This window comes from Micromonas commoda, chromosome 6 (genome assembly GCF_000090985.2).
Source record: "Micromonas commoda chromosome 6, complete sequence".
In the NCBI taxonomy this organism is placed as follows: domain Eukaryota; kingdom Viridiplantae; phylum Chlorophyta; class Mamiellophyceae; order Mamiellales; family Mamiellaceae; genus Micromonas; species Micromonas commoda.
The window spans coordinates 584961-609180 of NC_013043.1; the positions used below are offsets into that span (position 1 = coordinate 584961).

The 24220-nt window shown below is 66.0% G+C and overlaps 12 protein-coding genes across 12 annotated transcripts; 6 read left to right on the top strand and 6 right to left on the bottom strand.

Moving 5' to 3' along the window:
* Positions 1-86: 86 nt before the first annotated feature.
* Positions 87-1043, top strand: CBR/ELIP3 (early light induced protein-like 5, chloroplast precursor). The gene has a single exon (XM_002502811.1). It carries the CDS (start codon positions 120-122, stop codon positions 927-929), a length of 810 nt encoding a protein of 269 aa, XP_002502857.1. The 5' UTR covers positions 87-119; the 3' UTR covers positions 930-1043.
* Positions 1044-1055: 12 nt separating this feature from the next.
* Positions 1056-4439, bottom strand: MICPUN_59301 (hypothetical protein; the record flags this gene model as incomplete). Its single annotated transcript, XM_002503175.1, has 1 exon — positions 1056-4439. One exon carries the CDS (start codon positions 4437-4439, stop codon positions 1056-1058), a length of 3384 nt encoding a protein of 1127 aa, XP_002503221.1.
* Positions 4440-4668: 229 nt separating this feature from the next.
* Positions 4669-6537, top strand: MICPUN_59302 (predicted protein; the record flags this gene model as incomplete). Its single annotated transcript, XM_002502812.1, has 2 exons — positions 4669-4830; positions 5026-6537. 2 exons carry the CDS (start codon positions 4669-4671, stop codon positions 6535-6537), a joined length of 1674 nt encoding a protein of 557 aa, XP_002502858.1.
* A 1-nt stretch (position 6538) lies between these two features.
* On the bottom strand, positions 6539-11134 carry GWD2 (carbohydrate-binding module family 45 protein; the record flags this gene model as incomplete). Its single annotated transcript, XM_002503176.1, has 3 exons — positions 6539-10153; positions 10253-10622; positions 10677-11134. The coding sequence occupies 3 exons, from the start codon at positions 11132-11134 to the stop codon at positions 6722-6724; spliced, it is 4260 nt and encodes a 1419-aa protein (XP_002503222.1). The 3' UTR covers positions 6539-6721.
* A 1283-nt stretch (positions 11135-12417) lies between these two features.
* Positions 12418-12669, top strand: MICPUN_73989 (predicted protein; the record flags this gene model as incomplete). Its single annotated transcript, XM_002502813.1, has 1 exon — positions 12418-12669. A coding segment is annotated over one exon (252 nt), but the record flags the coding sequence as incomplete, so codon positions are not given.
* A 539-nt stretch (positions 12670-13208) lies between these two features.
* MICPUN_59305 (predicted protein) lies at positions 13209-14981 on the top strand (the record flags this gene model as incomplete). The annotated part of the gene is made up of 1 exon (XM_002502814.1): positions 13209-14981. The coding sequence occupies one exon, from the start codon at positions 13209-13211 to the stop codon at positions 14979-14981; it is 1773 nt and encodes a 590-aa protein (XP_002502860.1).
* An 84-nt stretch (positions 14982-15065) lies between these two features.
* MICPUN_83112 (predicted protein) lies at positions 15066-16211 on the bottom strand (the record flags this gene model as incomplete). Its single annotated transcript, XM_002503177.1, has 2 exons — positions 15066-15313; positions 15350-16211. 2 exons carry the CDS (start codon positions 16209-16211, stop codon positions 15066-15068), a joined length of 1110 nt encoding a protein of 369 aa, XP_002503223.1.
* A 180-nt stretch (positions 16212-16391) lies between these two features.
* On the bottom strand, positions 16392-18683 carry MICPUN_100998 (predicted protein; the record flags this gene model as incomplete). Its single annotated transcript, XM_002503178.1, has 2 exons — positions 16392-18292; positions 18647-18683. 2 exons carry the CDS (start codon positions 18681-18683, stop codon positions 16392-16394), a joined length of 1938 nt encoding a protein of 645 aa, XP_002503224.1.
* On the top strand, positions 18634-19731 carry MICPUN_59308 (predicted protein; the record flags this gene model as incomplete). The annotated part of the gene is made up of 1 exon (XM_002502815.1): positions 18634-19731. One exon carries the CDS (start codon positions 18634-18636, stop codon positions 19729-19731), a length of 1098 nt encoding a protein of 365 aa, XP_002502861.1.
* Positions 19732-19763: 32 nt separating this feature from the next.
* On the bottom strand, positions 19764-20752 carry MICPUN_94511 (predicted protein; the record flags this gene model as incomplete). Its single annotated transcript, XM_002503179.1, has 2 exons — positions 19764-20483; positions 20600-20752. 2 exons carry the CDS (start codon positions 20750-20752, stop codon positions 19782-19784), a joined length of 855 nt encoding a protein of 284 aa, XP_002503225.1. The 3' UTR covers positions 19764-19781.
* Positions 20753-21229: 477 nt separating this feature from the next.
* MICPUN_82818 (histone acetyltransferase complex component) lies at positions 21230-22711 on the top strand (the record flags this gene model as incomplete). Its single annotated transcript, XM_002502816.1, has 1 exon — positions 21230-22711. One exon carries the CDS (start codon positions 21230-21232, stop codon positions 22709-22711), a length of 1482 nt encoding a protein of 493 aa, XP_002502862.1.
* Positions 22712-22778: 67 nt separating this feature from the next.
* On the bottom strand, positions 22779-23203 carry MICPUN_108443 (predicted protein). The gene has a single exon (XM_002503180.1). The coding sequence runs from the start codon at positions 23183-23185 to the stop codon at positions 22892-22894; it is 294 nt and encodes a 97-aa protein (XP_002503226.1). The 5' UTR covers positions 23186-23203; the 3' UTR covers positions 22779-22891.
* Between the last annotated feature and the right edge of the window lie 1017 nt (positions 23204-24220).

Here is a 24220-nt window from a genome sequence, read left to right on the forward strand (position 1 = left end):
TTTCGCCACGTTGCTGGCCAGAACGACGTTTCAGAACTTTTTCGCCGCGTAACGCTATCCCGGTCGTGCACTTCCGCGCGCGCACACGCACACCAACACCTCATATCGCTCAAGAAACAATGGCCATGTCCCTCACCCTCTCCTCCCGCGTCGCCCTCAGCGCGCGACCCGCCGTCAAGGCGACCAAGTCCGCCCGCCGCGCGGCGATCGTGGCCAAGGCTGAGATGTCCGTCGATGAGCCCGTCGTCGAGGCGGCGGTCGCGCCCGCCCCTGCTTCCATGAAGGACAACTTCGTCAACGCCATGTCCTTCGGCGGCTGGGCGCCCGAGACCATCAACGGCCGCGTCGCGCAGATCGCCTTCGTCGCCGGCCTCGGCGCGGAGCTCTCCACCGGCGAGTCCTTCACCTCCCAGTTCGCGCACCACGTGCCCTCGCTCGTGTTCGCGTCCGGCCTCATCACTCTCGCGTCGTTCATGCCCAACATGCAGAACACCGACGAGTACAAGGCCAACCCCGCCACGTTCAAGTCCATCGAGCGCCCCTTCACCGTCGAGGCCGAGCGAACCAACGGCCGCGGCGCCATGGTCGGTCTCGTCGCCATGTTCATCGTCGAGAAGCTCATCGGCGGCCCCATCACCGGCATCTTCTCCGACTCCGGCGACGAGCTCCTCACCTCCACCTTCTACGACGAGTCCTTCGCCGCGCAGGTCGAAGCCCCCGCCGCGGCGCCCGCCAAGTTCGTGGACTTCGATTCCGCCGTCGTCGCCCCCGCGCCCGTCGTCGCCGCCGAGTCCGCGGACGCCGCCGCCGCGTACGAGGCTGCCGAGGCTGCGGAGCCCATCCGCGTGGAGGGTGCCGTCGACGCCGACGTCGAGGCGGAGGCCATGGCCATGGGCCGCGCCGTCTCCATGGCCGAGGACGCCATGTAATCGTCTCGAAAACGAGACCGCACGCACGCACGCACGCAGCTTCGCTTTGATTGTTTGAACGCACGCAACTAGACCGCTCGCAACTAGCCTTTAATACGAATAGCTCTCGAAAAGAAGATGAACGCATCACAGCGCCTTCAAACCCGCCACCCGAACTGCGCGCTGCGTGCCCCACTGCGCGATCGCGCTGACCAACGACACGCACGCCAGCACCCTCGCCGCAAACACGTCCCCAATTGTCGCCACGAGCACGTTCAGCGGCGCCGCCGTCGCCATCGCCAGCCCGCTCGTCGCGTGGTAACTCCACAGGTACTCGGCGAGAAACCAGGCGTTTGGCGTCGCCGCCAAGACGCATAAAACGTTCTTGATCGTCCACGCGAGATCCCCACCCACGGCCAACGCCGCGTGCGGGGTGGGCGGACCGTCGAGCGCGTCCGCCACCGCGTTGTACGCGAGAGATATCACGATCGCGGCCATCGGGGGCACGTACCGCTGCGTCCCCGACAGCGAGTCGAAGAGCAGCTCGTCCTCGTGGAGTAGGAGCAGGATCGGCGCGACGGCGAAGACGGTGAAGCACGAATCGGGACGCGACCACGTCGCCAACACGGTCGCCGACGCGAACGTGATGAACGTGGAGATGTTACCCACGACGGGCATCCACCCGACGCGCATGGCGCGCAACGCGCGTTGCGCCAGCGCGCCCCCGGCCGACTTGAACCTAGCCGGCGACCGACCGGAAAACGGCTGGAAGCGCGACCTCGCGTCCCTCATCGTCCCCGCGTGACCCCGCGCCCCACCCGCGCGCGCCGCACGCGCAGCTCCCGGGTTCGCGGACACCGCCGCCACCTTGAGCTTCAGCGCGAACGCCATCTGCGCGGTGAGACCCGCGGTGACGCCCACGAGGCCGATCCGGGCCTCCCGCCCCCGCGACCCGGCGCCCGGTCCGTCGAATTCCCCATCCTCCTCCCTTTGGGTCCAGAACGCCACCCCGAGGCAAACCAGATACGCCGCGAACACGTGCGGCATCACCGCCGGGGACGACGCGGATGGAACGTACGTGAACGCGAGGAAGACGGCGCACAGCGCGCACGCCGCGCACAGGCTGACGGTCACGACGGAATCACCCCGGAAGCTCGGGAAGTACTCCACGGACAGGTACAGCCCGAGCGAGGCGCCAGCCGCGGCGGATAGCATCGCCCGAAGCGGCGCGGGCGTCGCGTGGGTTCCCGTCGCGCCCCTCCTGGGCTTGGGCGCGGACGCCACGAACACGCCGAGTAGGACGGTGGCGATGAGCAGCCAGGCGCTGTACCCGCGCCCGCTCGCGTCGCGCCTGTCGCCGTAGATGTCGACGTCGTCGGGCTCCGTGTCCGGAACATGGTCCGCGTCGTACCAGAAACCAATCTCGCCCTTCCACGGCATCGGCGGCCTCAGCGACACCAGCGCGCCGCCCGCGGTGACGACGAGCGCGAGGCCGCGTCTCGCGGCGGGGAGGTGAGAGAAGTGTCGTCTCACGAGCGGAGTCGACCCGGCGCCGGCGAATAAAAGGAGCCCTCCGAAGAGCGTCGCGTCGGAGGGCCGGTGGCCGGTGACGGCGAAAACGACGTCAAACACGGCGAACCTCGCGTGGACCATCGCCAACCCGAGAGACAACACGTGCGCCAAACCCCTCGCGACGGACATTCGCGCCCGCCGCCCACTCCCCGTCATTGGCGATCCGACGTTGGACGAGTCAAACGCGAACGGCGCCGTCGCCGCCATGCCCACGAGGACGCAGGGAACCAATGCCCTCGACCCCGGCAGCATCACCAGCGCCAGCTTACCGACGTACACGCACCGCGCCATCCACGCCGTGGCCGCAGTCACCTTGCCCGTACGCTCCAGCGAACCCGCGAGCCATACGCCCAGCGCGGACGTCGCGAGCACGAGGTACGCTGGGTACATGGGCTCGCCGTCTTCGAGCGCCTCCGAGTGGAGCGCGTCCTCGCACCTGGCAAACACCATCGCGTGGAGGCACACGAGCAAACCGAGAGACGACGGGTGAACGTTGAATCGCGCCAAGCCCGGAGCGAGCGCGGAGGCGCACAGCGACAGGAACAGCAGCTGGCACAGCTCCGCGAGGGGCAAGCCGTCGATGTTCACGTCGAGGCCCCAAAAGTTTGAGTGAAGGAACCACGCGCCGCACGCCCCGACGCCGCCCGCGAACATGGCGAGGTCCACCGCGCCGCCGCGGAGGTAAAACCTAGACGCGCCGATGGAACCGATCGCCGCGAACGGGAGCATCCACGGCGGCGCCCCCGTCGCCAGCGCCGCGGCGCACCCCGCCGTCACCAGCGCCGCCTGGTAGATCTCGCTCGGCACCCCGTTTTTGCTCCCAACCGACCCCGACAGCGCCGCCACCGCGGCCAACAGCCCGCCGTACACCGCGGCGGTGACCGCGACGACGCCGGGCACCCCCGGTAACCTGACGTACTCCCCGAACCCGCGGAACAGCACGACGCCCTCGAGACCGCCCGTGAACAGCACGAGCGCGACGGCGGCGACGACGGCTCGCGTCGTCTTCCCTCGACTCGAATCGACACTTTTTAAACTCGAATCGCCGAGCGCCCACCACAGCGCCCCCCGCTCCGCGTAGACGCACAGGAACAGCACGGGGAACGACAGCAGCAGCGCGACGGAGCAGGCGTGCTCGAACGCGTTCGCGACGTGGACCAAGTTTGTACTCGAGTGAGATCCCAACCCGAAGAGATACCGCGGGTCCATCGCGGGCGAATGCGCCGCCGCGTACGCGCACGCCGGGGCGAAGCACGTCATGGCGCAATGCGCGGCGGCCTCGCCGGCGCCGAGCACGAGCGCGTCTCTACCCGTGGATACTCCCGCGTCTCTACCGGTATCCGCCGAACGAGGCCGCGATGGCGGGCCGCGAAACGAGCTCGGCGTGGGGAACGAGAAGGTCTTGTAGAGCCACGCAAAGGCGGCGGCGGCGTAGAAGGGCGCGTGGCCCGCGCCCACCGACGCGATGGCCGTCCACGCGCAGATGGCGCCGCACACGGGGGGTATCGCGGCGAATAGTGCGCGTTCGCACGCCAGCGCGACGCCCGGGAACCCGGTCTGGACCCACCGGAACTGCAGCGTGGCCCAGAGCCCGGCTAGGAACAGGCAGAGGCAGTTGGAGATGAGCAGCGCGATGGACGCGAGGGGCGATCTCGCGGGCGTGAAGAGATCGGTGGCGACGAGCATGGCGAGGTATACGCCCACGAGCGTGCACCACAGCGAGATGAGCGCCGCCTCGGCCATCTTGAGCACGTCCAGGATGTACACGACCATCAAACCCACCACGAGCGTCCCCATCATCAGCCTCCCGCCGTCGCTCACGACCACGACGATCGAAGGGATCAGAGCGAGCGCGACCCTCGAGTTGTGCTTCCAAGGGCCGGGTCTGTACCGCGGGGGAGCCTTGGGCGGCGTCGGAGGCGGATCAGAGCTCCCCATGGATCCCGTGAACGCGTCCATCTCGTCCGAAAATCGCGGATGAGGACCCTCTACGCCTCGCGCGCCTTCTCGAGTGAACAGAGCGCCCCAGCAGGAATCACACTCACTTGAGCACCTCCGTCAGTGGAGCGCCGCGTTCAGCAGTTCAGAGCCGTTGCGAAACGTTGTTGTTTGCTCGAGCGAACCCCGGCCCGACCCACAACGCAAGGCGCGAGAGCCGCTCCACAGGGAAATCGCCAACCTCGCGACGATGACAGAAGATGCGAAGAAAGCCGTCGTCACCATCGCGAGCATCGCCGATGACGTGAGCAGCGGGGCGTACTGCGAGCGCATGCGCATCGGCGACGTCCAGTGCCGAGCAGCGTGGCTCGGGCTGATGGACTTCATCCTCAACGCCATCAGGAACAACAAGGTGCGTCACGCGACGGACGCTGGAGCGATCTTCTGAAGTGTCTTTTACGTCGCGACTCGACCGGGCCAACCGTGCGTTCGCCCCGTCGCGCGTGCGTTCTCGACCCCGCCCGCGCCCGCGTTCACAGCTGTCCTCGTCCGTTTTCAAAGCGATTCTGAGCCCGCCCGACCCGTCCTCCGTATCGTATCTTCCCAGGGTGTATCGCTTCCCGGCCTCGGCAGCTTTGCCGTGGGACGATGTACCGATCTTCTCCACGGGGGCGCCTCGGTTCGCGCGCCGGTCTTTGTCCTTCACCCGAAGTTCGACGTCCTGCCCCAGAAGAAGGCTCGATTCTTCCTCAAGAAGCCCGCGACGTACACGCGCATCAACTCCCTGGGCCTCTCCAAGCGATGCGGCTTTCACAAGGCCGGCGTGACGCACGTGCTCAAGGAGTTCTTCGATCGCATCGCGACGTGCCTCGAGAACGAGTCCCCCGTCGACGTCGACTTCACCTTTGCGCGCCTGACCAACGTCCACGGCCGCGTCGAGTTTACCTTTTACCAGTCGTTCCTCAACGACTACGACATCATGGGCGAGGAGCAACCCGAGGTTGTGCGCAGGCGGTACCTCAAGATCGGCGAGGCCAAGGAGCTGACCGACAAGGTCACTAACGTCACGCCGCTCGCGCAGGAAGAGGCGGCGAAGAAGGCTGCGGAGTTGAAAGCCGTCGCCGAGCGGATCGCGCCGCAGGTTGAGGAATCCACCGCCGATCTGCCCGCGCCGCTTCGCAACCGCCCGCTTCACGACTCGCCCCCGACCGCGGCGACCGACCCCGGTGATCGCTTCATCGCCATCTGCGGCAAGCTCGACCGCATCGGCAGCGGATGCATCGATCGGTTCGTCCTGGAGCGCGTGCTCAACGGCGAGGAATGCCGCGGCTTGATACGAGACGTTCGCGCGGGATTTCTCTTCGACCTGCTCAAGGCGCACGCGGGAGGACGGTCGGGACGGTTCGTCCACTACCTGCCACTGCTCCGTGATCTCGAGGCGGAGAACGTGGCGATCGCGAGGGCCAAGGAGGAGGCGGCGGCGGCGAGGGAGCGCGAGCTGGCGCGGATCGAGGAGGAGGAGAGAGTCGCCGCCGAAAAGAGGGCTCGTGCCGAGGAGGAAGCCGCGGCGGCGGCCAAGGAAATCGCGAGGTGCGCGATCGCCAACGTCATCTCCAAGCCCGTGGACCCGGCCGAGTCGATCGGGTTCCTCTTCCACTCGCAGGGAGCCGGGGCTAAGGGGCAGGATAGGTCCCAACTGGCCAAGTTTAACAGGGAATACGCCGCGGCGGTAGCTGCGTACAAGAAGGGGAGCGCGGGCGGCGTGACCCCCAAGGTAACCAACAACCACGCCGCGGACGCTGCGGCGACGGAGTCGCACGTGAACCAGCTCGGCGCGTTCCTTCAGAGCCAGATGGACGAGAAGATGCGCAAAGAAAGGGAAGAACGGGAAAACTGGGCACAGATTGAGAACGAACGCATCGAGCGGGGCAGACGCGAGGAAGCGGAGGCTCACGATCAGGAGCGGGAGAAGGCGAGGAGGATCGCGCAGGAGCTCCTGGCGGGTTGGGAGAAGCAGCAGGCGGACCGTTCAAAAATCAAGCAGAGCGCGCGGGTGATGGGAGAGTCGTGGCCGTTCGCGCCGGAACACTTCAAGCCCACGACGCCGCTTCGACTGTAATGTGTAGGAATGACACACTTTAGTGGAAACAATAAAATACTCTGGCTAGGCGTTCCTTGCTAGCAGGAAGCTCCGCCGCCGCGCCTAATTAACTTAACTTAACCGATTCACGCCGCGGGGACCCTATGCCCCGGGGCTTTGCAGTTTACGGATGCGCTTTCACCCGCGACACCTCCTAACTCGATCACACCTGCGGCCTCGTCTGCACCACGTAGAGAGCGCCATCCGCCGCGATGCACCCCTCGATATCCTGCGGCGATCCGAGCGCCTGTTCAATCTCGTTCGCGGCGTGCGCGATGGCCGCGAGCGCCTGCGCGCGGAAAGTCTCATCGCTCACGATGGGATCCCTGGAGTAGTCCACCGGCCTGAGCTTCGCCTCGTGCATCTGGATCGAGTCGTATAGGCCCGCACCCGCGAAGCCCTCCAGATCTTCGCCGTTTGAGTCGGAGCGGAAGATGAGCGTGGGCGCGTCGGTGAACAGCCCGTTCGCCTTGGAAGGGAAGCCGGTCACCCTGGCGTTGGTCAGATCGTCCTTCCTCGCCACGAAGCTCAGCGCACGGCCCGGAAAGTTACCCACGAGCGCCTCGCCCATGCCGCAGACGACCTCTCCGTAAATTTCGTTGGGGTCGCCAGTCTGCGGGTTGGTGGTGTGCAGCACGAATGCGTACTGCGACTGCACCACCGGCTGACACAGCACCGCCATGGACACGTTCTCGTGGCTAAGACCCGCCTTGCGGCAGCTCAGCACGGCGCGATCGTTGTACTTGGACGCCCACACGCCGGTGACGGCGGCCCACGCGTGCGCCGCGGCGCCGCTCCCACCCGCGCCCTCCGGCCCGAGGTGACCCTCGGGCCACGGCAGCCGCTCCGCCGCGAACGCCCGCGACATCTCGTCCACGAGCTCCGGCGTGGGAACCATCTGCATGATGCACGCGCGGATCCTGCCCAGAAGGTCCTGGAACGCCGCCTGGTTGCTAAAGTCGAGGTGTTCCAACTCCTGGCGCAGACCCTGCAAGTGCTGCGCGATGTGACCATTGTTGGGATGCGCGAGCACGGCGTCGAACGTGCAGAACGGGAGCGCCACCTGCGCGGGAAGATTGATCCAGTCCGGAAGCCTGCCCCGGAGCTCCTGCAGGTTCCTAGACTTGCCTCCGACGATCGCGCCGGTAAACTCGGGCGAGGGAACCGCGTACCGGCCCATAAACTCGCGCTTCGCGATGTTAACGCCGCTCGGGGGAGCCGACATGGACATGTTCACCGCCCCGGCACCGGGCGCCGCACCGAGCGAGGACGGATCCACGGACGTGATCCTCAGGTCGTCCGCCCCCACCGGCGCGCAGTTAACAGCCTGGCCGTGCATGCCCTCCAGCTCGGACATGCGACCGGCGTCAAAGACGGTGGCAAAGAGGACGCGCTCGTTCCTCGCGCGAACCGAGGTGTGAGCGAGAACGTCGGGCATGTCCGGGGTGATGAGACCCACCACGCCGGGCGGGATGTCCTCCTCGCCGCCCACGCGGCGAGACACCAGCACGGTGGGCACGGAGTATGTTTTGTTCTGGACATCCTTGAGGTCGTTGATGACCTCGATGACGCCCGCGGCTTCGACGGGGGAGATGATGGACCAGGAGCCCATGTTGGACATCTCGCGGAGCCTGGGGTCCAGCGCGCGAAGCATCTGCGAGAGGGGCGCCGCGGGCGTGCCGCGGACCACCTCCTCGGAGAATATGTCGAGGACGTGGCCGTCGACCCCGAGCCTGCCGCCCATGGCGTGCGCGGTGGGCTGAAGCGCGTTGATGTATCGCTGGGAAACCTCGCCCAGCGCGTTGTTCACGCGGTCAACCACGGATTTGGCCTGGAGCGCCCAATCGTTTCCGCCGTTCATGGCGCTGCCCACCACGCCCTGCCACTGCTGCAGGCAAATGACGAGCTCATCGTTACCGCCGGACGACAGCGCCAGGTTCTCGAGCGCGAGGCCGGTCATCTTGAGGACGTCCACCGGAGCGCGAGTCGCCATGGAGGAGAGATTCGCCTCCACAACCTGCCGCACCGCCGACTCGAGCGCGAGATCCAGGTAGATGACATCCTTGAGGCGGCTGTTGTCGGAGCCTCCGGGCCTGGTCCAGTTCCAGAGCTCGCGCCTAGCCTCCAACATGGCCTCCATGGAGTGCAGGGGTTCGCCGAGGTCGCGGAAGCCGCGAGCGCTGTGCAGCAGCGTTCGCATGCGGTCGGTGGCAACCTCGGTGACGGGGGGCATGTTGATCTCCTTGCCCTTGCACGCATCCTGGTGGTAGCCCATGACGTTCTCCGCCGCGGAGTCGAGGTCTGCGCCGGAATGCACAGCCTTGAGGGTGCGGAGGTACTCCTTGAGGTCGCGGGTGAGGCCTTCGTACTGGTCGGGCTTGAACGAGGGCTCGCCACAAATCTTGCGATCGTAGCTGGCCATGCGCTCCTTGGTGATGCCGTTGGCGTGGAGGTGGTCCCAGTAAACCGAGATGTCGCAGTCGGCGGCTATGAACTTGATGAGCGCCTCGCAGATGGGGACGTCATCGGGCGAGGTGTTGTTGTGGAGTTTCTGGTGCCACTCCTCCATCATGCCACCCATGCAGTTGTTGTTGCGCTGAACCACGAGAATCTCGTCGCGAATGCGCTGGCCGACGTCTCCGTCGCCGCCGCGGCCGATGGTGGCCATGATGAAGCGGGTGACGTCGCGCATCGCCGGGTCGTCCTTGTGCAGCGCCGCGAGCTGCGTCGTGCACTTGAGTTGGGCCGCGGAGATTTCCCTGGGCTTGATGTTGTAGTCGTTGTTCCAAACCAGCTGCCTGAGCGCCATGAAGCGGAACCAAACCGCCATCGCGACGAGGCCCGCCTCGCCCTCGCCCTTGCACTGAGGGATGAGGTCGGACGCGATGTTGAAGCGGTGCATGAGCGAGCGCGTCGCGCCCTCCTCCGAGTTGCAGATGTTGTCGACGGACCCGCCCGCGACGTTACCGGCGGCGCCCGCGTGGCCGAGCGCGCCCTGATGCATCTTGATCTCGTCGTGGTTCCAGTCCTTGCGCTTGATCACCTCGGGCCTGGCGGGCATCTTGACCTCCTTGACGGTGGTGGTGCTGAGCCCCCCGCGCTTGAGCTTCTGCGGGGAAGACCTCTGTTGCTCGCGCTCGCGGCGCCTCTGCTCCTCTTTCTCCGCCTTGCGCCTCGCGCGCTCCTCTTCCTTGCGCCTCTTGACGATGGCGCGGACATCCGTCAGAGTCGTCGCCTCATCCGCGAAGCACATGAAGTCCTGGCCGTCGTCCTTGATCCAGTGCGCGCTGTCGGCGGTACGGATGACGAAGACGAGACCGTCGCGGTCGCACGGCGCCTCGATGGTGGCGGCGTGCCAGCCCCGGGCGGTGGTCAGAGCCTCCATCTCCGTCTCCCAGCTCGCGCCGCCGGTGCCCCACGAGTTCTCGGGCATCGAGCTCCAACCGTGCGGGGGATTCTTCCACTCACCGGCGGGCTGGTCGAGCCCGGCCCAATGCAGCACGATCCCCTGGTCGGACCTGCCGAAGACGATCATCTGCAGCATGCCCTGAGCGGTGCGCCGGCCCTCGATGACCATGAGCTTCACGGCGTTGGCCTGGCCGAGGTTGAGCTCGCGTCGCCAGAGGAGCTGAGCGCCGTTTGCCCTCGCCTCGCAGAGGTTGGCAATGTCCATGGGGGTGGCCTCGCCGACGACCGGCGCGGGCGCGGGCGCGGCGTCGTACCCGTAACTGGGCGCGGGAGCGGGCGCCGCCTTGGGCGGCGCCGGAGGGGTGAACCCGGGGGGCGGCGTCGGCTTGGCCTGCGTGGGCGCCGCCGCCGGAGGCGCGGCGAGCGCCGCGGTTTGTCGCACGAGTCCCGGGGGTACCCCAAACTCCGTCTCCAGCGCCTCGACGCTCTCGCCGCTGTTCAGCCTCTGCGTGATGTGGTTGACGGCGTCGGAGTAGATGCGGTGTTTTTCGTCCTCGTCCACGCGGGGCTTACCCATCTGCTCCCATCGGAGGTACGCGGCGACGCCGAAGAGGACGTCGAGGCCCGCGGCGAGTTCGTTCACCGCGGATGACCCCCTAATGGCCGCGTGCTGCGGCGGGGCGGCGTGCGAGGGCGCGGGAGGCGGGGACGCGGGCGTGGGCGGCATGCGCACGTCCAGGGTGTACTCGGGCGCGAACGAGTTGGACGTCGTGGGAGCCCTGGGCGCGGCGCCCGCGCCCATGGGCGATCCGCCGAGCTCGATGCGAAAGTTCCTACCGTGGTCGTTGATCCAGTCGCCGGTGGTCTCAACCTTGAGGCAAAATTCCACGGCATCGACGCCGGGATCGAGGACGAGCTGGAGGGCCCCGAACGCCGGGAACGGGGACTGGAGCGCCTTTTGCTTGTACACGACCGTCCCGGGCGGGTTGAGCTCGGGCGGGAGGAGCTGCCAGTCCTGGGACACCGCCGAGCGAATCACGCCCCAGTGGAGCAGGAGTCCCAACGGCGCGTTGGGCTCGCACTGGAGGCTGATGGTGTGGACGCCCTGGGGGTTGGTCTTGACGGTGGCGATGAGCTGCCTTCCCTCGGGGAGGGGGATGCCGATCATGTCGGTGACCTCGCCGAGGATGGCCGCGCGAACCGCGACGGCGTTTCGACGGGCCCGGGACGGACCGACGGAAGGCCTCGCGGACCCGGTCCTCCTCGACGCGTCGCGGAGTGCGGGGTCGACGACCCGGCGCGACCTGCGGTGGGAGGGCGGGGGACGGCGTGTTATCGTCAGTCATCGGTTCCTTTACGATGCACGCGCGGCGTGGACGCCGTCCACGGAGGTCAAGACGGAGGTTCACCGCCCCAACGATCACGAGGTTAAAAAACCAACGACACCAAAAGCGAGGGATCGCGACCGAAGACTCACCAGGCGGTCGCGCCGGATCGGGCCGCGAGGGCGCCAGAACCGGCGTTCATTGCTTCTGTGAGGTACAACGGTCCTCTCACAGGTTTCACGCGAGCGCTTAAGGCAACGCACGCGACGTTGCGGCACCGCTAAGGGTGCGCCGTGAAGTGTCGTTTCCACCGCATGGGGCTCTATACTCGCCGAAATCTCGAGTGTTTGCCACCAACGGACAACTGAACGGTCAATTCCTGGTTTGGTTGGCCAATGCTCGACGATTGTTAGGGTTCGTATGAGTGATCACCCAATCCGAAACCGGGCTTTATGCGGACGTGGCAGGGATGGCACTGATCTTTTCATGGTTGAATGTGCTTTATGAGAATTTTTTCCGCGGTCGGTGAGACTGAAAACGCTGTGCGGGGCTCGGACGCGAGCGCTGCACGGTCGAAACGGTGACTCCCGAACCGAGAACCGCTGCGATCCACCGGTTGAGGGATCCACTCCTCTCGGCACGGCGTTTGGAGACCGCGGAAAGAGGATGGCGGAGGAGAAGGCGCAGGAGGGCAACACGACGTACTTCTCGGAGTTTTCCTCCGATGAGCTCGACGCTAAGCTCAAGAGAAAGGACGAGGACGGGCGAACGCTGCTGCACGTCGCCGCCGCGGCTGGTACGCGCCCCCGGAGATGCGCAACGGAAGATCTCCCTTCACCAACCGTCATCGGCGGTGCCCATCCCTCGAACCGCCGTCCCAAACGTCGATGACTCCGCTGAACCGCCGCGCGCCTCACTCCCGCCGTCACCCTCAGGCAGAACCGAGCTCGTCGAACTGTTCCTCGCGCACCCGACGGGACGCGCCGCCGTAAATAAGGGCGACGAGGTGAGTCCCCGGAAGCAGGGCGCCCTCTGACGAGACGTCGCAGATCCACAAAATTTCCCTCGACCCCCGCCGAACGTCTCCCTGACCTCTCACCCCGTCCCCGCTCGCGATGTATTACAGGAGGACTGGACCCCACTGCACTCTGCGTCGAGTTGCGGCCATACCGCGGTGGTCGCCTCCCTGCTCGCCGCGGGCGCCGATCCAAACGCCGCCAACTCCGGCGGCCAGGCGCCCATCCACTACGCCGCGAGCAAAGGCCACCTGGACTGCATCCGCAAGCTCGTCGCCGCGGGATGCGACCCGGACGCGGTGGACGGGACCAAATCCACGCCACTACATCGCGCGGCGTCGCAGGGCAGGTCGAACGTCATCGTCGCGATGACCGACGGGTCCGTGCTCGGCCCGGATGGATCGGGGGTGCGATGTGCAATCGAAGCGAGAAACGCGATGGGTCAGACGCCTCTGCTGGTGGCGTGCGAGGCGGGGCAGGACGAGGCGGCGTTGGCGCTGGCGAGAGCAGGGGCGAACCTGAGGGTGGAGGATTGCGAGGGCGCGAACGTCGCGACGCTCGCACCGAAGCTGGTATCGGCGTTGCGCGCGATCGGGCAGGGCGACGAAGGGCTGTATTTCTGAGGTCGTTCTGAAGTGGCGCAGAGCTGCAAACATGGACATTTAGTGCCGCGTGTATGATGTTTAGGTTAGGTGGATCCCGGAATAAGAGAAATGAACAAAAAAAACCACGGGATACATGTTACTCAGTTATGAGTCGAACGTCAATTGTTTATACTTTTACGTAAAACCACCAAACCGAGATTTTTCGGGTTGAACACCAAGAAAACGCGTCTGTAACACCACCGGCCGAGTTGTCGACTCCATCGGTGGAGGCGCGAAGGCGGAGGCGACGCGCGACCATGACAGGAAAAGAGGGCGGCTACGGCGCCATTGATAGCGTTGGGAAGGGAAGATCCGAGGAGGTGGATCCGTATTACGACGTCGAGGCGGACGAAGAGGTATGCAGGATGCCCGGCAAGACGGTGTTCGCCACCGTGTGCCTGTACCTGACGTTCGTCGCCATGGGCTTCGGCACCGGGTGGAGCAGCAACGACAGCATCTTCCAGGAGCTGAACAAGTTCATCGAGCGATACGACGACCTGCAGTTCGCCAGTGACCTGGTGTTCGCGTCGTCGTGCGCGGCGTCGATTGTGCTCGTGCTGGCGTTCGTCGGGCTGTACTGCAACCCGTCGCGGTACGACCTGCGGTCGCTGGGATTCTTCGAAGGGACGATATCGACCGTGCTCGCGGTGAGCTGCTTGGTGCAGTTCTCCTTGTTCATGTTCTGGCAGCAGAGCAGGTACGTGGTGCTGGCGTGCGCGTTCATGGGCGCGATGATAGGCAACATCCAGGCGTTCATCATCTACCCATTCTTCAACGCGTTTTATCGCCTGGAGCTCATCGCGTACATGAACATGGGGGAGACGCTCACGAGCATGACGTGCGGGACGCTGGCTCTGGCGCAGTCGCCCACGGTGGGAGTCGAAACCTTCAGCGTGCAAACGTACTTCACCATCCTCTTCGGCTTGACGTGCATGGCGGCCTCGGCGTGGGGGTCGCTGGCGTGGCAGACTGGATTCAGGCGCGACGCCGACGAGGTGGACTCGCCGCAAGACCTCTCGGAGGGAGAGGAGGAAAACGAAAACCACCCGGAGCGAAAGCCGCTCCTGCAAAAGGTGGAGCGCGGCGGTGGCGACGGGGCGGCGCTCGCGGACGGAGGGGGGAGCGGCGAGCTGGTGTGGACGGCTGGCGAGATCATCACGCGAGGACCGCACGGGATGACGGCGCCCGCGGAGGAGGTGAGAGGCGCGAGGAGGCAGGGACCCATGCAGAAGCTGCGCGGGCTGTGCACGAACGTCGCGGGGGTGTTGGGTAAGGAAGGTACGCACCTCAGGTCGCTTCTGGCCATCGCGGGGACGAACTCGATTCTGACGTGGACGGTGCTGCCCGCGCTTTTGCCGTTCACCGCCGCCGCCGTCTCCGGGTCGTGCAGAACCGACGACCCGATCAGCAAGGGGTTCATACGCATGTGCACGTCGTTGTCTTCCATGATTCGCGTCACGGGGCCGCTGATGATACGCAGCGACGGCAGGTATTGGGGGAATCCGAACTTTGTCAAGTGCGTCGGGGTGTGCGGCATCTGCCTTAACCTCGGATTCTGCTTACCCGCGTTCTTCCCCGATCCGGACGGGTACTGGCAGACGGTGAGGGGGAAGTTGTTCTTGATGGTGGCGTATTTCCTCACAACCCCGGTCGAGGCGTTCGTGCAGCTGCACGTTCTGATCAACACCCAGAGGGAGAACGCGGGTTCGAGCAAACGAATCATCGACGCCGGGTTCTTCTTCACCTCGCTCTGGGTGCTCGGCGGGTTCATCGTGTCCGAGATGCTTCAGCAGTGGACGATGACGGGCACCGCGGCGTGCCCGGGGATAGACGAGCTGGCGGATACCGATCCACGGGACCTGCCGTTCGATCCGAAGGAGCTGGACAAGGATTTCGAGGCCAAGGCGATTCAGGACGAGAGGTCAGCTTCGCTGGGATACCTTCTTGGTTACGAGCCGTACGGATACCAGTACCAACCCCATCGGCATCCTCTGATGGGGCCCACGTGGTTCAACCTCTTTCCAGGCTGAATCGACGCATCAATCAATCGAACCTCAACTAGAGCTAACACTTATTTAGGCACGACATTCATTAAAAGTCGGAACGCATGGCTTTCACGCGTCCGCCGTCGTCGTCGTCGCCTTCAATCCTCCGAGGAGCTCCTCCTCGCGCGACATCAGGCCGCGTCCTATGAGCACCACCCTGTTGAGCGGCCGCTCACCGACCCGACCCGGTGGACCCTCGGTTATCTCGTACACCTCTCGCACCGCCTGGAGCACGCGCCGCCTGTCGGTTCCCTCGTCCTCCGCCGCGAACAGCACGCCCTTCGCCCTCAGAACCTCCAGCTGGCGTCCCCCGCCCGCTTCGCCCTCTTCGCCCTCGTGCGACCCCGACGGACCGCCTCGCTCCCACAGGAGCTCCTCGAGCCACGTTTCGAACTTTCCGACGTCTATCCTTCCGTCCGCGACCAGACACACGGTGCGGATGCTCGCGTCGTGCACCTCCGAGAGCGGGCGGCTCGCGTATTTCTCCACCCCTCTCGCCCAGAATCCCGGCGCGGGCGCGGTTTGCGCCAAGTCGCCGGCGAGCGTCGGTCTCGTTCCCGCCTTGCGCCCCGCGGACGACACCGCGCCTTGGTTGAGGATCACGCCGAGGTCCACGACGCTGCGGGTGGATCGGACGATCTTTGCCTCGGCGTTGATCCCCGCCACGAGTTCCGAAACGCGCTCCAGATCCCTCTCCGAGACCAAGTCGCACTTGTTCAGCACCACCGTGTCGGCGTACGCGATCTGCAGCGACGCCTCTTTCCCCTCGGACAGTTGCCGCTCGATGTTTGAGGCGTCCACGAGCGTGACTACGGCGTCGAGTACCGCGCCGTCCTCCTCGAGGATCTCATCGTCCACCCAGAGCTCCTGAGCCACCGGGCCGGGATCCGCGAGCCCGGTGGTCTCGAGCAGGATGAAGTCGAACTTGCGCCCGGTCGACGCGCGCTTCTCGAGCAGGTTGTCGATGGTCTGCACCAACGATCCCTTCACGGTGCAGCACACGCAGCCGTTGTTGAGCTCCACCCACTCCTCCACCGCGTTGTCCCCGTCCGGCTTGTCCTGCACCAGCATCTTCTCCACGCCGAGCTCGGCGCCGAAGTCGTTCAGGATGACGGCGACCCTGTACCCGTGGTCGGCGTTCAGGACGTAGTTCACCAGCGTGGTCTTCCCGGCGCCCAAAAAGCCCGTGACCACCGTCACGCCGGTGGGAGCCATGACGACACCGACCGAGACACACGGCGCGCCACCGCCGCCGCCGCCGCCGCCGAGAGTGAATAAAATGCTCGGCTGCGCCTCTGCGACGTCTGGAGAAAAAAACCGTTTGTCTTCACTCCCGCCGCGCGCGCGTAACCTCGTTCTATTCTACGCGGTATTCTACGTCGCCGTTCGACTCGCCTATTGATGATAATACTGCGCGGGTAACTGATACCCGCGCTGGGCGTAGTAGGCGGCGTGGTGCGCCGCGACGTCCTCGACGCCCGCGGCGGCGGCTGACCTCTTCCGCCCGGCGCCCCCGTCCTCCCCGCCCCCGCCCCCCGCTCGAGCCGGGAACCTGCGCTCGTGCGCCCTCTCCGCGTCCGCGAGCTGTTCAGTCGTGCCCACCAGGTCCGCGTACTCGACCAGCGCGGAGGAGATCCGAGCTCGATCGCGTTCGGGAAGCCTCGGCTGAAGCCCCGACGGATGAGACCCGCTCGTTCGGGGTTCGTCGAAAACGCCGTCGCAGCACCGCTCGACGACGGCGCGGACGTTCGCGAAGCTCGCCCCGACGGACCGCTCAAAGTTGAGCCACCCGTCCCACACCAGCGCGTTGGCGCCGTCCCCTACCTCCGCCGCGCGCTCGTACACCTTCCGAGCGCCCTCGACGTCGCCGCACGCCTCGTGAAGCATCGCCGCGTACTTGCACGCCAACACCCCGTACGCTTTGCTCCCGGCGCCCTCGCGGCTCTTCTCAACCTGCATCGCGCGCTCGTACGTCTCCTTAGCGACGTCCAAGGCACCCGCCCGCCGCTCGAGGTTGGCGCGCTCCACGACGCATCGGAGGAGGCCGGGCGCCACGTCATCCGCCACGTGGGCGTACGCGGCTCTCGCGGCGTCGACGTCGCCGACGGCTTCCTCGAACCGAGCGAGCGCGAAATGCACCTCGACGTCGCGCTTGCAAAACACGTTCGCCGCGCGTTGCAGCGCGGCTCTCGCGGCGGCGACGCCCTGCCCCGCATCCGACGCCTGCCACCGCGCGTACCTGAGCCAAAACCGCGAATAGGACGCGCACGGCACGAGGCACCGCTCGTATAAGCGGGTCACGCTGGAGACGTCCCCGGCGCGCTCCTCGTTGTCCAGGTACGTGTCCCAGTTCGCCAGCTGCGCGTCGTCGAGGGGCTTGACGTGGAAGTAGGGGCGCTTGACTCGCTGTTCGAAGGGCTCGCGCGTCGCCCTCACCGCCAAGGTCGCCCGGTACGTTTCGAATCGAACGTCTCGGAACCGAAGCAGCCGCGGGTCGGACCCGCCCGCAGCCTCCGTCGCCGCCGCCCGCGCCGCCGCCTCGGCAGCCTCCTCCGCGCCGTCTCCTCCGTCTACTCCGTTCGACGCGGCGGCATCGGTAGCGAGCCTCGACGCCGCGGTGGCGCCGGGTGCCGTCGCCCCCTTGGGTGGGATCCCTCCCACCGCCGCGTCGATGGCTCTTAGTTCCTCCGGCGGTATCACCGCCGACGGGCTCCGGTTCGTGACGAACGTCTCAAACCCGGCCCAGTACTTGTCGAGCTCCTTCAGGGGAACCCGCAGCACCCTGCCGTACAGCCTGGTGACGTGCACGGGAGACCCACAGCCGCTGTGCTGCTCGAAGTGAATGTACGCGTCCCACAGCGGGTGCGCCAGCCAGTCCGTGCCCGCGTACGCGAGTCCGCTCTCGAACAGCTCGCGAACTTTTTCCGCGTCGCGTCGCATCGCGATGGCGTGCGACGCCCGTTGGGTCCACAGATCGATGCTGTAGGGGAACGCGTGGGTGGCGCGCTCGTACACGTGCTCCACGCCGTCGATTCCCGCGAGCCTCGACTCGGCGTCGGCGTACTTCTTCCAGTAGCCGTAGCACAGCGGGAACTCGGCGAGGAAGGCGTCGTAGACGGCTCGGATCTTGTGCACGTCCTCGGTCCGTTCGGCGGCGCCGATGAGGGCGGTCCAGCAGTTGAAGTCCGCGGGATCGGCGCGAACCTTGTCCCACAGCGGTACGGTTGGGCATCCGCGCGTCTTGGGCCTGGCGTCTCCGTTCGCCGACGGCGGGGTTCCCACGCCCGGATGCGCACCTGGTAAAAGCGATCAAAAAGCGTCAGAGCCGTCGGTTGGAGTCTGAGGTTCGGAGCGCGCGGGATCTGACGACGGCGGGAAGGGAGGGGGGTTGACGCGCACCGCTATCCTCCGTCATTATCCTCTACCTCACACCTCGATGGCGGTCGATGTCGACCGCACGATTCGGTCCCCGTCGTCCACCGGCGACGCTCCGAACAGTGGCGTGGCCGATCGGTCCTCGTCATCAGACGCTGCGAACGGCGGGATTTTTTTTTGCCGGTGCCGAGGGTGGTGAATCCTTCGCCCGCGAGGTTCCAGTCGCGAGGACCATAGCGGGCATCATCTGGACGCAAGGACGATGAGACGCGCACGGGCATCTCCCGAGAGGGTCACCGACATCACCGGCATCGCGGCGTCGAGAGATGGCTTCGCGGTGGGGCGAACCAAGGGCGGGTTTAGAGTGGCCATCTCGCTCGCTCTGTTAGTCGGCATCTACTTCTTCTCGGCGGTTTGGGGCAGGGGTGCGACTTCTACCACCGGTGCATCGTCTGACATCGCATCGGCGGGGGTGACGAGGCGAGTAATCGGCGACGGCCGCGTGGAGGCCATCTGGAACGTCCCGGCGAGCGCAAAAGGGACGGTGCTGGCTCTGCACGGGTGCTCGCACTCCGCGCTGGACTGGTTCCCGAGAGACGAATCGAGATGCCCGGAGTGTCGGGGTTTGGCGCAGGAGCAGAAGATCACGAACGCCGCGCTAGACGCCGGGTACGCGCTTCTCGCCGTGTCTTCCGCGGGGCACTGCTGGAGCCGGGACGACGTGCCGAGGTTGGCGCTCGCCCTGGACGCGTACGGCGCGGAACACGGCGCGTCGAGGCGTCGACCAATGTACGCATTCGGAGCGTCCAGCGGCGGGTCCTTCGCCGGCGTACTCCCCTCTCTCTCGGATCTCCCTCGACGCCCCGACGGTCTGATCATTCAAATCGCGGGTGGACCCGGCGGTACCGGGTTAGGGTTAGCGCATTACCCACCCACGGTGCTGAGTCACATGCCACGGGACGAGTCGACGGCGGCGGCGGTGCGTCGCTCGATTGACGAGTTGACGGCGGCGGGGGCGCGCGTTCTGGAGCACAGGTTGGAGAGGAGGGCTCTGACCCCGTCGTTTTTCGAGGAGGAGAGCGCGGGAAAGGTCACGGCGCGGGAGAGCGCGGGATTGTTCCACGCGCTCAGGGACGAGCTCGGGGTTCTGGACGCGCACGATCTGCTCATCCGCGACCCGAGGTCGTTTGACGTCGGCCAAATCGCCAAACTGCGCGAACGGACGCCGGCGTGGGACTCGCTCGTTCCGGACGAGAGCGACGTGAGGGAGATCCTGAACGTGGCGTACGCCGCGCACGAGCTGTCCGCGCAGGACTTCATGAAAAACCTGCGGTGGATCGTAGACGCGAGTAGCGCGTGACGTCGGTTCGAGCGATCGTCGAATTCTCGTTTCGGTTCGTGGTTTGTTTGTCAGCGCCTACGCTTCGAGCCGATGCCCGTGCCCGGGGTGTCCTCGTCCATCAGATCCAAACCCCCGCCGTCCTCCTCGCCGTCCGCGTCGCCGCCGTCGCCGCCTTCCTCCCCCCCGGCCGCGCCTCCGCTCGCGCCGCCCTCGCCCTCGGCGCCGCCCTCGCCCTCGGCGCCGCCCTCGCCCGCTCCCGGCACCTTCATCTCCCTTCGCAGCGTCTCAGCCGCGTCGGCCACGTCCTTCCTGTGTTCCTTGCGCCTCTCCGCCTCCTCCGTGGTCCGCGTCATCTGGCTATCGAGCCTCGCGAGCACGTCCTTGGAGTTATCGTGCCACGCGGCGAGCTGGTCGATGATCTCCTTGAGCTGCCCGGGTCGGAGGTCGCGGCCCACCGGACAGCTGTGCACCTCGAACGCCCTCCTCTTATGGTCGAGCTTGCCGCGCAGCAATCCGGGGGCGATGCACTCGTTGATGAGCATGTCCTCGAGCTCACGCACGCTGGACATCTCTAGCGCGGACATGAGCTCGTCGTATGGAATCGAAACCGACGCGTCCGCCATCTGAACGACGGTGAGCTGCCGGAGCTTGAGAAGCTGCGCGGGGGAGAGCGGCGGGAGCCCGGATTCGTGCTGGCGATACTCGGGCAGGGTTCCGTAGGCGAACACGCGCAGGAGCGCCACGTGCGGGGCCGCGGGCGTGGACTCGAGCTGCCGCGATCGGGTCAGGGGTCGAAGACGTCAGCGGGTCGGTCGAGCGGGCGGGATCTGGCGAGAGGGCTCCGGGGATGGGGAAAACAAACAACGAGAGTTCTCAGATGGCGCACCTCCTTGACGCCGTCCAGATCCAGCAGCTCGCCGAAGACGTAGAGCTTGGGAGCGCTCGTGGCGCGCTCGATGAGTTCCACGACCCGCTCGCCGCGCGCGTCGCGGCCCTGCGCCACGAATTCCTCCACCACGGAGTCGTCGAACCCCACCATCGCGCGCCGTCTGATGGATGCCTTCCCTCGTGAAGTCTGAAGTCGTCGTGGTGACGAGGCCGAGCTCGAGGGTCAAATTCTCGCTTTCAAAATTTCGTATGGGCAAACAGTTAGGAAACCGTTTGACAAGTCCCGTCTCTGCTTTGGCCACGGGGCCTGACTTTTGGCGGCCAAAGCAGTGTCTCTCGCGGGCGTCCGGTGCACAGCAGGACGCGAGCGGCACCGATCGAGTGTCACCGTCGCCGCGTCGAAGGTTCAGGCGACCGCGCGTTGAGCATCGCGCGGAGGTGAACAGGGCGCGGGCGTCCGCCGCGTCTGGATTCGGGGTCGCCGAGTTTGAAAAAAGGGCGATCGCCACCCTTCTCGCTCGGGAGTGAGTGTCTGTGAGACCCGCCCGCGGTAAAGATGGGCGGTCCGGGCTCCGGGCCGCAGGGCTTCGGCGCGGGAGGATTCCACCTGAAGCCCAAACGCAAGCGCATGGCGACGGAGAACGCCATCACCAAGGTGAACCCATCCGAGCCCAAGCGCGCCATGTTCCACTGCCATTACTGCAGCAAGGACATCAGCGCGGTGGTTCGGATCAAGTGCGCGGTGTGCGCGGACTGCACGCTGTGCGTCGAGTGCTTCTCCGTCGGGGTGGAGCCCCACCCGCACGAAGCATCGCACGCGTACCACGTCATCGACAACCTCTCCTTCCCGCTGTTCACCATGGACTGGGGCGCCGACGAAGAGATCCTGCTGCTCGAGGCGATCGAGATTTACGGCCTCGGCAACTGGACCGAGGTTGCGGAGCATGTGGGCACCAAGACCAAGCTCCAGTGCCACCAGCACTACTTCGACTGCTACGTCAACTCGGAGACTACCCCTCTGCCCGACATGTCCAAGATTCTGGGGCCCAAGTACACGAAGGAGGAGCCCAACGAGGAGCCCAAGGCGAAGAAGGTCAAGGCGGAGGATGGCGACGCCGACGACGACGCGGCCGAGAGGGCGGACACGCTCGCGTCGTTCGCGCGGCCCGGGGACGAGCGGCATTGGGGTAACGTGCCGGAGCTGACGGGATACAACGTGAAGAGGAACGAGTTCGACCCGGAGTACGACATCGAGGCGGAGCTCCCTCTGGCGGAGATGGAGTTTCGAGACACCGACACCGAGCTGGACCGAAAGCTCAAGATTCGCATGCTCGAGATCTACAACAAGAGGCTGGAGGAACGGATCCGGCGTAAGGAGTTCATCATCGACCGCGGGTTGCTGAACGTCAAACGACAGCAGGCGCTGGAGCGCAAGCGCACGCCGCAGGAGCGGGACATCCACGGCGCGGTGCGGGTGTTTGCCAGGTTTCTCGACCCCAACGAGTACGAGATCATGCTCGAGGGTTTCATGGCGGAGAGCCGCATCAGGAACCGAATCGCGGAGCTGAAGGAGTACAGGCGCAACGGAATCCACACACTGAGCGAAGGGGAAGTCTACGATGCCGAGAAGCGTCATCGCATGGCCGAGATTGCGCGCATCAAGGCGATTGAGTACCCCGGCAGGGGCGGGTCGAGGGCGAACAGGTACCTCGGCCGCGACGGGTTCGTGCAGGCGCCCGCGGGAGACGCCGCGCCCAAGGAGCTCCAAAAGCTGACCGGCATCGCGGCGGGCGGCGGCGGGAGCGGTGCGCTGACTTCACTGGGCGGTACCGCGAGAAAGAAGGCGCCGCTGCCGCTGGATCTCACGCACCTCCCCGGTGTGGAGCTGCTGAGCAAACGCGAGAAGGAGCTCTGCGTGGCAAACAGGCTGCTGCCGGTGCACTACCTGTCCATTAAGGAGGCGCTGATGCGCGCGAGCGCGAACGGTCAGGTGCTGAAGCGATCGGAGGTGAGGCACATGTTCAAGGTTGAGCCCATCAAGGCTGTGAGGGTGTTTGAACTGCTGCTGCAACACGGATGGGTGAAGGACCCGAACGAGACTGAAGGTTAGCCAGAGAGCGACGCTCTCCTCATCACAGTACACTCATAGAGACGACGCGTGCGTACGAACGTTTAATGGACATAAGGTATGCATCATTAAAAGCCTCGTAATGGTTCGGCAGCTCTCGCCGAGATAAAAAATCACTTTTGGGCCGATCCCCAATTTACAGACTCGGAATCCACCCTGCGCTTAAGCGAAGCGAGGCGTGGAGGAGTTGCTGTTCCCGTTGTTGTTCGCGGGGTTCATGCTCTCGCGGATGCCGCGGTACACGAGCCCGAGTGAGCGACCGATGAGGGTCACGAGAAGCCAAGAGGAGAAGTTCTTGACGTTGTTGAGCGTCGACTTGGCAATCGGGACGACGACGTCGGCAATCTCGAGGAACATGGACATGAGCATGCGCGCGCCCCTCACCTGGTCCAGCTCGCTGTGCCTGCAGATGCTGATCCTCCGCGTCACGATCTCACCCGATGCGTCGAGGCCCATGAGACAGTGCCAGTCCTCGTACATGGCCACCACGTCGCGGTAGTTCCTCTCCACCCAGTCGTTCAGCTTCACCTCGTTGCGGAACTTCTCCATGGAGCGGGTGGACTTGAGCCTGGGCTGAACCGAGAGCGCGTAGCGCACAACCTTGGACGCGGAAGCGGCCGCGGCGAGCATCGCGCTCCTCTTCGCGCGCTCCGCCTGGACAGCCTTGCGGGATTTGCCCTTGGCCGCCGCGAGCGCGCGCGAGCCCGGCGTCGTCACCGCCGGCGCAGAGGCTCCCTCGCGCACGCGGGAGAGGTACGCGCTCGCCACAGCCTCGGCAACTCGCATCATGGCATCCTCGAGCACGGACACGGAAACGGCGGCCATGGAGAAGTTCATGCCCTCATCCCGACGCTCCTTAGCCGCGGACGCGAGCTCGATAGCCGCCTCCGCCATCTCGCCGTCCTCAACCTCGAAGACGCTCTCCATCGACCGCGATAAGCCGGCCATGTGCGTGAGAAGGTTGACGTAGAGAGCCGACTTGGAGCCGGGGAGCTCGACCTCGTAGTAGTTGACGAGCTGCGCCGCGAGGTTACCCGCTCGCGCGCACATCTCCTCGTCGACGGCGTCCCCTTCCTCGTCGAGGTCCTCCTCCAAGCCGCCCGCCGCCGCCGCCGCGTTCGCCGCCGCGCGAGTCTCCAGCAGCCACTCTCGGGTCGCGTTCTCGGCGACGATGGCGAAAAGGTTCTGCGCCTGCTCAGCCTCCTGGCCGACCGCGGGCGCGTACGTCTTGAAAGCGCTCTTGAGCGTCCTGAGGACGACATCGCAGAGAGACGCGCGGGCCTCGGCGTTGATGGCCTGGAGCTCCATCACCGGTCCTCGCTTGCCCGCGTCCACGGTACCGTCCCACCAGCCGCCCGAGAGCTTGCTGGTGACCACGCCGGAGAGCGCGCCGGTTCCCGCGGCGGAGAAGACGCCCTCGTAGGAGTGGGCGATGGCGGGCAGGTCGCCCACGGGCACCTCCTGCACGAGGTCCGCGGCAGCTTCCGGCTG

Bases quoted from the DNA above. Each gene is read 5' to 3' on its own strand.
- CBR/ELIP3 (XM_002502811.1), top strand. From the start codon at position 120: ATGGCCATGTCCCTCACCCTCTCCTCCCGCGTCGCCCTCAGCGCGCGA.
- MICPUN_108443 (XM_002503180.1), bottom strand. From the start codon at position 23,185: ATGGGCCTCGACGCATCGGGTGAGATCGTGACGCGGAGGATCAGCATC.